This window comes from Brachycentrus maculatus, unplaced genomic scaffold (genome assembly GCF_059751285.1).
Source record: "Brachycentrus maculatus isolate JH-2025_06_01 unplaced genomic scaffold, ASM5975128v1 h1tg000206l, whole genome shotgun sequence".
Classification (NCBI taxonomy): Eukaryota; Metazoa; Arthropoda; class Insecta; order Trichoptera; family Brachycentridae; genus Brachycentrus; species Brachycentrus maculatus.
In genome coordinates, this window is record NW_028280957.1 from 455739 (window position 1) to 468068 (window position 12330).

The 12330-nt window shown below is 34.6% G+C and overlaps 1 protein-coding gene across 1 annotated transcript; it reads right to left on the reverse strand.

Moving 5' to 3' along the window:
• Positions 1-2427: 2427 nt before the first annotated feature.
• On the reverse strand, positions 2428-11879 carry LOC148307139 (peroxisomal membrane protein PEX13-like). The gene is made up of 5 exons (XM_088263868.1): positions 11210-11879; positions 7641-7777; positions 6634-6770; positions 4661-4829; positions 2428-3112 (listed from the first exon to the last, which is right to left on the reverse strand). The coding sequence occupies exons 1-5, from the start codon at positions 11605-11607 to the stop codon at positions 2676-2678; spliced, it is 1278 nt and encodes a 425-aa protein (XP_088119994.1). The 5' UTR covers positions 11608-11879; the 3' UTR covers positions 2428-2675.
• Between the last annotated feature and the right edge of the window lie 451 nt (positions 11880-12330).

The window sequence follows — 12330 nt, forward strand, 5'->3', positions numbered from 1 at the left end:
CGTGTACAAATAAAAAAACAATTTGGAAAACATTTTACAAAAAAAATATATAAATATCTATTTATCCATCCTTCAAACCCTTATACGCATGCGATGTTGCATAGGGCACTGCATCGCATAAACGCAGTGTTATCTTGATCATTGAAACATGAAGGAAAGGTGATCAGCTCTCCCCTTCAGGTACCAGTCCAGGGTAATATTGAATAAATATTAGAGTGAAAAAATCACTTTTATATGATCCCCCCGTGGGAATCGAACCCGGGACCTCCAGAACTAGCCGAGCGTGCTAACCATTACACTATGGAGGCGGACTATGGGATATATATATATATATATATATATATATATATATATATATATATATATATATATATATATATATATATATATATATATATAATCACAGAAAATAATGCATTGTATTTTCAGTAGAAGAAAAGATTCTCATCTATGGTCAGAGGAAAAAAACTATTTACTTCACAAAATCGTCAACAGATGGAAATCAAAAACGATGTTCAATAACGGGCAGACATATACCTAGTACATCTAGGCTACGTTTACCAGAAATAAAATGCACACTTCATTCTGACATTTGAGGAAAATGGTACATCAAAACTATGTATGTATTTACAATAACCACAAAGCGTCCGAAATGCCCGTCAGAATACAAATAAAAGTCTACCAATACCTTAATATTAATTTAAATCTTTTAAAACTTTACTATCCATATTAAAACAAATTTACATCTTATATTTATAACACCGAAATCCAAAAAAAGTTTAACCTATATCAACTGCATATATTTCATTGAAACTATCGATCCTTATGCACATTTAAAAGTGCATAAGGAACTGCATCAAATTGATGCAATAATAGAAAAAGTGGTATTTCTTCTTCTTCTTTTCCCATGTTCGCTACCTAGGTGGAGCATATGGCCAACACGAGACGTCTCCAAGTCACTCTGTCACGCGCCATCTCCTTGGCTTCCTCCCAGGTCAGTCCGGCGTCTCGAAGTTCGGTATTTACTAAGTAAAATTTAAATTAAAAAAAGTGAGTTCTTCCTTCTTCAGTATGAAGGCAGACATAAATTGTAACCAGAAAAGTAATATTTTTGGGTAATATAATGTATTTTATAAATGATATAATATAAAAAATATATAACATTATTTTATGCAAGTTACCAACTAAATGCCAAAAAAAACCAAACTTCACAAAAAACGGAGTCGCAAATTATCACCAAGTCACCTTGTATACATTCTGCTATCCGTGTTTCGATTAACAGTCACAAGTTTATTATTTTAACATTGACGTGTTTAGTTTTAACCTTTCTGAGAGTACAAAAATTTATGTTTTGACTTTCTTTGAGTCGATTTTTTTTACATGAAAAAAAAATTGTTCATCAAATCGATGTATTATGAAGAAAGAAGTTATGTTAAAATAGTTAAAAACCAAAAAAAAACACATTTTCGAAATATTATTTAATTATGACAAAATTACACACAAATATCCACAGATGTCATTGGTATACAAGTTACATCATACTAACTGACAGACGGACTTCGACGTTCATTAACGTCGATACTCCTTTAAGGAAAATTCGCACCGACATTCATTTACGTTCATACTCCCGGAAAAGTTAACAATGGCATGTTTAGAAGTACAAAAATTCTCTCAGCAGGTTTTGCCCAAACAAACAACTCTTTTGACTATTCATATTATGACCAGAATTGTGAATTTTTCGTCAAACCTCTGTTCCTTAATTTACACTATTTTGTACAAAGATAACTTTACATTAATTCCTATAAGCTAGCCGTTAAAAACCACAGAAATTCAAAAGTCTATGAGTCAAAAGTCTAAAAGGCGTTATAAGGCATTTTTTTGGGCTCTGTTCAAGGCGGCTACATAATTTATAATTTCAATTATTGATTCGGCAGTCACTTTCTGGTATAACATGACGATTTAAAGTTTACATAATTAGTTTTGAGAACTACAGATGTTCTCATCGGCAGATTAATATACAAACTTGAAGATGTATTGTCACCTTGTGATGAGAACATCTGTAGTGCTGAAAAGTAGTCCTGTTTACATCAATAAACTCAAAAAGTAACTTATACAAGCGTTTTATTTTTGTATTTAAAATATTCCATTAAATTATTTTAAATATTTATATTTTTCATTTTTCTCTCTTTTTTGTGTGTATGTTAGGTTAAAACGGTTAAAAACAATAAAAAATGTATATAAAAGAGCTCCACCAAGACAATGTGGCTTGGTGGGTCTCTGCAAAATTTTTTTATAAACATGTTTAAAATTGTGATTTAAATAAATGTATACAATTTATGTTAATAAAAAAAAAATTATTGAAGTGTCAAGAAACTTTATATGGACAGTGAAAAAGTTTCAATATTTATTGATTTTTTTACAAAAAAGTAACCAGAACCCCTACAGCTTTCACCCTTTTGCAAGAACTAACTATTTAGTCTTATGTATTATTTTTTTAATAATCGTTAAAACAGCTCACGTAATAAATTTGATATTTTTATATACGGAAACGACAACACCATTAACTGCTTGTATTTCACAACAGTTGCAACCGTCAACATGGAGTGATATTAGGTTGACAGCTACAGCAGTCGTAAGCCTAAATGTGTTAACCAAAGTCTTGAATATTAGTAACTTCATTCACTAGATTTCGAGTCTTCGAAACACTTCTCGAAATCCACAACATCAGGCTGCGAGTTCATTACTAGGTTTTCCAAATTACTTGCGGAAGCTTCCCACGTATTTCTAACTCCCTCATTCGTGGCCATGATGCCCTGGGATCCCGATGAATCCGTGTCGATTTTAGCCGATTCAGGATTCGCTAGAGAACCAGGTACGGGTAGACTCGGCACGGTCCGGAATAATTTGACATAGTTTGCGGGGATCAGCCCGGACGTTTTCATGTCGACGGTTGCCACGAGCCATCCCGAGTTCCAGAGGTTTCCCTGGACGGACTCCGGAGCGATGGTGACCACCTGGTTCGCGCGGAAGCTGATCTCCTGGGGAGATGATGCCTGGAAATCGTACTGGGCGAGAGCGCGGTGTGGGTTCTGCCACGAAGACGGATCGGTCGCTAAAAATAAGAAAAACAACTATCAACTGATATTGTCGCAAAAGATATTTATATGTTAAAGTGACAATTTTTAGGCCGCTGAATTCAGTATTTGTGTGTACAGATTCGGATAATCTCAAAGTATTATTTGAATTCAAAACTAATGAAATTTTACTTGGTAAAAACAATTATTTCTTATAATCCATTGTGACCATGTTTCGATGCATTCTGCACCGTTTTCAAACACCGATTTTTCAATTTTGACTATTTCGATCCCCTGATCATGAGTCCCTACAGAAGAAACTAGATCAATAAACACACAAGTAAATGAAAACACACTGACAAAATGTATGAAGAGTATCACTAACACTACGGTAAATGAATCTGCAAAGAATATAAATCTAATAAAACAAAATCATCACTGGGAATCAAACCCGTGACCTCCAGTATGATAGCCGAGTGTACAGACCATTACACTACGGAGGCGGACAAATAATAATGGACAAATATGAAAACAAAAAATAACAGAAAAAAATAATTGACTTCATATGTAGATAACTAAGAAATTGCATACACTGCGAAATTGGTATTGTCTCATGAATTATAAAAAATTCGCAGTCAAAATAGAATGCACACTTCTTGACCCATGACTACGTAGTACTTACTGTACAAGTCCCCATATATAGCTGTTTGCAATCAGAGGGTAGATGGTACTTGAACATTTAAAAAAAACATAAATTACAAATCCATGATAATAAGGAAGGCAAAGGAAAAAGGGAGTTTAGGGAAGGAGGTAGAGGGAAAAACTAAGGGAGGAGGTTTGATGGACAGTTCGGATTCTAATGATAAATAGTTATGTCTCATACGTTTCTTAACCTGTTAACCGGGCGGTCCGCTGTCCAATTACGCAACTTGTAACGGGCGCGAATACTGTGTCTTAAATTCATGTCGAGACATGTCACTCACTCCTTTAAGAATGTCATAATTCAAAAATCTTCAATTTTCATTTGTGTATGTTTTCGGAATGTCCAGAAAATGTACTATATCCCAGCAAAAGAGGCATATTTTTAACATAATATTTACCCGCTACAGAGCAGAAAGTGTTGTTTTTGCATTTTGAAGAAATGGTATTGTTTAATTATTTTTTTAAATATACTTAATATTTTTCAAATGGAGAAAAAACCCTCAGGTTTTACCTAAAAAAATCTATTGCACAGTAAAAAGTTTAAAAAGTGGCTAGTAATCTATTTTTAATACATTGTATTATATTTTCAATCTTTAAAAACGTTCTCTTGAAAAATCAAGCTTTTTGATTTATGACGTTCTTGAAAGGAGTGAGCGATGTATGGATGACTAATACCTTTGTTGTTCGAAAAATATACGTCCATATATATAATATAATAAACATATATTTCAAGGGCGTATTCATATGTCCCGTACCCGATATTGTTTACGTTTGACGTATTTATGCGTCCCGCCCGGTTAACAGGTTAAAAGTTATTAGAGAAGGTGCATTTATTACAAGGTATCCTAACAGAATGGTAGTTCACTAAGCGGTAAGTATCTCACCGTTGGACTGTATGGTCGAGGTTATGGAGCCCAGGAGTTTGAGGATGATGTACGGAGCCGCTGTGATGATGCCCAGGAACACGAGGACGGGCCACCGGGAGGTGGCGGGCTGCGCAACCACTCCGTTTTCCGCACCTGATCTCTGCGCGGCGGTCGCCTCCACCCAAGCCTACAACGATATTAAAATGACATCAACTTTAACAAAATCAAATGGATCTTCCTCAAAAGATGCTTAATGAAGTAAACATCAATAATGTTTCTTTTAATACGTTTAAAAGAAATATTGTTGATGTCTATTTGACCAGTTGATAAAGAAATGTTCTACATAGTTATACTTATATGACAGTTTATTTAAATTGTTTTATTTTTAGATTACTTAGGTGGAAACCTACAATTGAAACTGTTATTTTTTTGTATTTTATCATATTATGTTATTTTTGTCGAAATATTCTGTTTTCCAATAAATAAAAAAATTAAAAAAAAAAGATATCTAGAGGACGACCGAAAAATTCATGGATGCTGCAAAGAGAGAACATGGTTCGAAGATATGGCCTAGGTGACGTTGTCCATGACAGAAGGACCTACAACATGAGGATGAGGAGAGCTGACCCCAGCAGTCTACAAAGATGATAAGTTGGGATGAGTCAAGAAAAAGAAGAAAAACTTCAACATTGTGAGCAAAACCCCTTTACGAATTATTCATACTCACCACAATCAATCTAAATACTTCATACAATGCCTACACAACTCCTATTCTCTTCTTCATCTTCAAACTTTTATCCGCACCCGATGGTGCATATGGCACTGTGTCATATAAACGCAGTGTTATCTTGAAAGTTAACACACAAAGGAAAGGTGATCAGCCCTCCGCTTCAGTAATTAGTCCAGGGTAATATTGAATAAATATTACAGTGAAAAAATCACTTATATTTATTTGAAACCCCTCCTGAGAATCGAACCCGGGACCTCCAGAACGGTACCCGAGCGTGCTGACCATTACACTATGGAGGCAGACATTCTCGTATATATTATACTGTGAAACATGGCACTTTGTAAGGTCTCCGAGCATCTGTATAATCAGCAACAGTAATAGATGTCTACAAAGAATTTCAGCCGTGTGGTGGTTTGACTTTGTGAAGAATGAGGAAATAAAGCGAAGGACCCAACAATCCATGATCATTTAGTCAAAAAAATTTATGAGGATTATCCTTTTTTTATGTATGTGATTTTTTATTTGAAATTATTTGCTATAGAAAAAAAATATATACATAAACACCCTATTGGTAGCATAGTATGGTTCTACAATACAACTCTTTTCCCTTCAAAACATAATACTTTATGGAAAAATACTACACATAATATATATTAAACCATAACCGCTACCTAGGTGGAGCATATGGAGTCCACAAACTGTCCCCAGGCTTTTCTGTCAGCTGCCAGCTCCCTTGCATCCTCCCAAGTCAGATCCGCGTCCCAAAGTTCTGACGAGAACTGCTGACGAATTGTCAGCAGTGGTCGTCCTGGGCAGCGCGAACCTGATGCCTTGTAAAAGAGGCAAGCTTGATTAAGACTCTCAGGAGGCATGCGGAGTACATGGCCAAGCCAACTGAATCGCCTTTTCTTGATGACAGTTGTGACCAAGATTTGCTGCGTCCTACGCCTTATCTCTTCATTCCTCACAAAGTCAAACCACCGCACGCCTAAAATTCTTCGCAGACACCTGTTCTCAAAGCTCAGTACACGGCTGCTCTGGGCTCTTGTAAGGTATAAGAAATTAAAAGACTCATATACTCACTATATTCATAAATTAAGCCCTGAAGAGGGCAACAGGTTGTTGCCGAAACTAGTTGGTTAATAAAAATGTGAGTGGATTAAAACACAAAGCCTTTTTATTTCTCAAAATAATTTATTAATATGATCCACAAAGTTAATGCTTTCAATATTAAAAAAATATAAGAAATCATATACATTACCTTGAACTCGTCTTCTGTTCTTATTCCCATTAGAACTAGCAATTTTTTCAAGAGCCAGTTGATTCCCCTGATTATGGCGAAGGTCGACCAGAACTGGGCAAACAGAGAACGGAGCCGCCCAAAGTTATCCGCGACTCCTGAAAGGATATAAAAATAATAAACCAAACCACATATAATTTCATTTCAAATAATAAACCAGGAATTTCTCCTTCGTGAAATCAGGTTTATTAACCTTTCTCTTCTTTTTTACTTTATTTAAACCCTTATTCGCACCCCAATGGAGCATAGGGCACTGCATCATATAAACGCAGTGTTATCTTGATTGTTAACACATGAAGGAAGGGTGATCAGCCCTCCTTCATGTGCTAACTTCAGATACCAGTCCAGGGTAATATAGAATGAATATTAGAGTGAAAAAATCACGTATATTTGTATGAAAGTATTACAGAGGAATTAAAAAATTTTGAGCCTGTATGTATTATATTTTATATTGATATTCTCATTTTTAAAGTTCAGCTGTAGTAAACACATATCACCAGGAGGGGAAGGTTAAGTATACCAGAGTCGATATATCGCACACTTTTTTCAAGAACGTCATAAATCAAAAAACTTGATTTTTCAGGAGAAAGTTTTTAAAGTTTAAAAATATAATACAATGTATTAAAAATAATATCAAGCCACTTATTGAACTTTTTACTGTGCAACAGATCTTTTTAGGTAAAACCTGAAGGTTTTTTCTCCATTTGAAAAATATTTAGTATATTAAAAAAATATAAAACAATACCATTTCTTAAAAATGCAAAAACAACGCTTTCTGCACTGTAGCGCGTAAATATTAAGTTAAAAATATGCCTCTATTGCTGGGATATAGTACATTTTCTGGGCATTCCGAAAACATGCACAACAAAAATTGACGATTTTTGATTTATGACGTTCTTGAAAGGAGTGAGCGATATATCAATTCAAACACTCTAACGGTGAATAATAAATTAATAGGAGTAATTTACCTAATATAGCTCTGAAGGAGCTGGTGATGGCGAACAAGGTGCTCTCCAGCATCATGGCCACACTGCCGATGGCTCCGACCAGGCTCTCGATGGACTGGAATGCGGGACGCGAATTCTCCTCGGCCAATTGGATGAACCTGAGAATTACAATGGAAATAAAGGTATTTATGAGACTATTCTATTATATTCTAACCCTTATCCGCACCCAATGGTGCATAGGGCACTGAATCGTAGCGACGCAGTGTTATTTTGATCCTTAATTGCATGAAGGCAAGGTGATCAGCCCTGTGCTTCTTGTACCAGTCCAGGGTGATATTAAATAAATATTAGAGTGAAAATCGGCCATATTTATTTTGACTCCCTTGGGAATCGAACCCGGGACCTCCAACACGGTAGCCAAACGCGTTGACTACTGCGCTACAGAGGTGGACATTTCATCATATAAAAGCAGTTTTAACTTTTTTTATATTTAAAAAGAGAAATATTTATTTTTATTATTTACAAAAATTCTTCAATTTCATACTATTTCTGTGAGCCTAAGCTCATTATTAGAAATAGGTATAAAATTGTGGTAGAGTGGGTTCGAACCGAGAAACTCTGACACAAAAGAGTCCGCGACACTAACCACAACCAGACACAATTCACGACAAGATCTTGATTGTTAAATACACAAAGGAACACTAAAGTGTGTAGATTCCTTTCTTTAGATTATTTTTTTCCAAAAATAAACAAAGTTCATATTTTCTTGTTTATGTTTTTCGTAGATATTTTGTGGCTCACTTTATAAAATTAAACAACTTTGTATTTTAATGTTTTTTTAATTTAATAAACCCTGATGATGACAATGTTCTTTTCGAAACCGGTTGGTTAAAGTGTAGTAATAATAAAAAATAAAAAAGTTAAAACAAAGTTGTTTAATTTTATAAAGTTTTTTTTGTTTTTTTATTTTATGAAAATAAAATCATTATTCATAGTCCAATACTATATGCACTATATTAGAACTGTGCGTAGAAGGTAACTGTTACCTTTTCAGCTACCCGGTCGGATAGTACTTATTCATTGCTTTTTAAAGGTTTATATTTCACTCAAATATATCCGGAGAAATATATAAGCAAACAAATTTGTACGCCGATTGGCATAATTAGCCTTAAGTGATCAAATCCAAAAACCCAATCAAGTAACAATTAATTTTAAGGAAGCCATTATTTAATTTGGGACCATTAAGGCATATTATTGTACAGAAAAATTTCAAATAAAATTAAAATCTTCAAAACACATTGAAATTATTGATTAGAGTATCATTTTTTTGACAAATGACGTGATTACGCTTTAATATTTATTTAGATCTATCCGAGATAAGGAAAACTTCTAGATAAACATATGTAATAGTTTCTTCCAGAGATTATATAACACAGAATACGTTAAAATAATAATAGTTTTAAATTAAAAATGTAAACAAAAGAAGAAAAAATTTTAAGGTTTTTGCAAAATGTTAATGATGGTATAAAATCACTTACTGAAATTTTTAGTCTACCGGTTTTGAGACGTACCCATCTCTTCGCAGGACAATCACCACAACAGCATGCAAACAATATTACACATCACTACCATATCAGTATTCACACACTTATAACTACATTGCATGGTGCATGTCAGATCTCGGCCATTAGTGCATGTTGTCCTGCAATCCTTGGTGCGTGTTGGTCCTTGGATCAACCAAAAACGCATGTGATTAATATTTTGTGTACCAGTAAAAGTGTGAATAGTGCTATGGTAGTGACCTGTAGTATTGTTTGCATGTTGTTTTAGTGATTGTCCTGATGGAGAAACGGATACGTCTCGAAACCGGTACGTCTCGAAACCGGTACCGAAACTCGAGACTAAAATCTTGGTGAGTATTTTATATACAGGATGAATTATGATTTTATTTATTGATTCGCCAGACACTTTGTGGTAAAATCTATCCATTTTTAAGTTTTACTTATTGAACTTTTAACGGCGCAACAGATCTTTTTAGGTAAAATCTAAAGGTTTTTTCTCCATTTGAAAAATATTTATTATATTTAAAAAAATAATTAAACAATACATTTTGTTTAAAATGCAAAAAGAACAGTTTCTGCCCTGTAGCGGGTAAATGTTATGTTAAAAATATGCCGCTTTTGCTGGGATAAAGTACATTTTCTGGGCATTCCGAAAACATGCATAACTGAAAATTGTCAATTTTTGATTTTAGACGTTCTTGAAAGGAGTGAGCGTTCTTAATAATAGTTTAAAAAATTTTAATTTATCATGGTACTTTATCATCATCGCCACTAAGCCAGAAATGGGCCTCAACGCTGCACAAAATTTTGGTTGAATACAGCGATTAATCTTTTCAAGAGGACATTGTTGGGGTGTAAACCTTTCCATGATAAAATGTCAAACAATTCTGAACAATTTTAAATCAAACACAGATTTTTTAAGACTCAAAAAATCAGTGTTTGATTTAAAATTAATACATAAATTAAAATGGAGTTCTACAAATTAAACCCCAAAACAATAAATTACTGTGACACTTCAACATGACTCAAGTGTGATATCGCTCACTCCTTTCAAGAACGTCATAAATCAAAAAACTTGATTTTCCTGGAGAACGTTTTTAAAGATTAAAAATATAATACAATCTATTAAAAATAAATATCTAGCCAGTTACTGAACTTTTTACTGTGCAACAGATCTTTTTAGGTAAAACCTGAAGGTTTTTTTCTCCATTTGAAAAATATTTAGTATTTAAAAAAAAATTCATTAAATAATATGTTTCTTAAAAATGCAAAAACAACACATTCTGTCCTGTAGCGGGTAAATATTAAGTTAAAAATATGCCTCTTTTGCTGGGATATAGTACATTTTCTGGGCATTCCGAAAACATGCACAACTGAAAATTGTCGATTTTTTATTTATGACGTTCTTGAAAGGAGTGAGCGATATGTCAATGAAAGTCTATTAAAAAAAAGTTGATAATGAATCACTCTATACTAACATTACTAACATTTTGTAAAAATGACTAGCCACAAAGTAAATGCTATAAATAATAAAAATACTAGCCAACAAAAAGCTTAATAACACCTTATAATTCATAGTTCACTTTGTGTAATACTACTTTTATACACTTATTCGTGACTACCGGTTTCGGAATAATCATTCCATCATCACTGTTTTTTTTTTTAAAACCGTTATCTGCACCCCAATGGTGCATAGGGCACTATGTCATATAAACGCAGTGTTATTTTGATCTTTAACACATGAAGGAAAGGTGATCAGCCCTCCGCTTCAAGTACCAGTCCAGGGTAATATTGAATAATTACAGTGAAAAAATCAATTATATTTTTTTAACCCCCCCTGAGAATCGAATCCGGGACCTCCAGAACGGTAGCAGAGCGTGCTAACCATTACACTACGGAGGCGGACAATGTTATATTAGCATACCACAAAGTTAACAATGCTTTTATTTACAAAAAAAAAACTTATGCAATATAAACTACGATAGAAATAAATAACTTTCATAAAATATTTTGTTGTATTTTTTTTACCTGCTTTCGAACATTCCTCCTCCGCCGTATCCACCATAAGGGCTGCCAAAGGACTGGCCGAAGCCTCCGTAGCCCCCATACCCTGAACTGTAGCCGCCATAGCCCCCGCCGTAACCGCCGTAGCCGCTGCCATACCCGCCAAGGCCGCCTCCGAATCCCCCGAGACTTGACCCAAAACCTCCGTAAGGCATCCCTCCAAACCCTCCTCCCATCCCCACCATGGGTCTTTGCGCAGTGACAGGCCTCGGAGGAAGAGCAGGAACTGCCCCTCTATTCGCAGCGGACGACATAAATTGCCCGCCAGATGGGTTGGAACTCGTCAGAATGTTCGAATCCATTGGACTGGCCATACGATTGTTCACTCCCGCCATTTCCCAGGGTTTTGAAGGCGACGTCATTGCTTAACACGAAAATATTAATCTAAACGAAAATGCGTCGTACCATAACAACCCAAAAAATAATATTGTGCAAGCTGTGCAAATGACAGGTCAATTTCATTCACTACACTTGATTTTAACTGGTAAAATTTGAGGGTTTGATTTTAACTGGTAAAATTTGAGGGTGAATTTGATGCCGTAACAAACTCCATCAGTCAACTGGGACGATTTCTAGTTTACACCATTTGTAGGTCTCGGACCGACCAGTACCAGGCCAAAGTTCAGTTTATAACAAACAAAAAAACTCGTCTCTTATCGAATTGACAAACTGACATTATAAACCCGTTTATTTTCGCAATATAGATATTTAACATTCTCTATGGCTGCTGTACTTGCCATGCTTGAGAAATAAGTAGGTACCTTATTTTTTTTTATTTTATATAATTTTTTAAGTACTTACTCATTGTCATTCTAATTGTCAATTTGTGAATTGTCTATGGTGTCGCGGAATGTCGAGTTATTTACCTAGGATCGAAATTTTATATTTTTCCAATATTATAGTGCTGTGAGTATAAAAATTACTAGTGAAATTGTGCTCAAGAAAGCAAGCTGTCACAAGGCTGTTTTGATTGTAAGTCTGCATTCATTATTATCAGTATATTTTAATTATCCCGACTCCCGTTTGAAGTAAGGTCTTCATGTCACCTGTGCTGTCATGTTATTGAGCGTTTCATAACACAGCCC

Coding starts and splice junctions, on each gene's coding strand:
- LOC148307139 (XM_088263868.1), bottom strand. CDS start 11,607: ATGACGTCGCCTTCAAAACCCTGGGAAATGGCGGGAGTGAACAATCGT. Junction 6,771..7,640: donor CTCCTTCAGAGCTATATTAG/GTAAATTACTCC, acceptor ATATCCTTTCAG/GAGTCGCGGATAACTTTGGG. Junction 3,113..4,660: donor CTCGACCATACAGTCCAACG/GTGAGATACTTA, acceptor TCTTATTTTTAG/CGACCGATCCGTCTTCGTGG.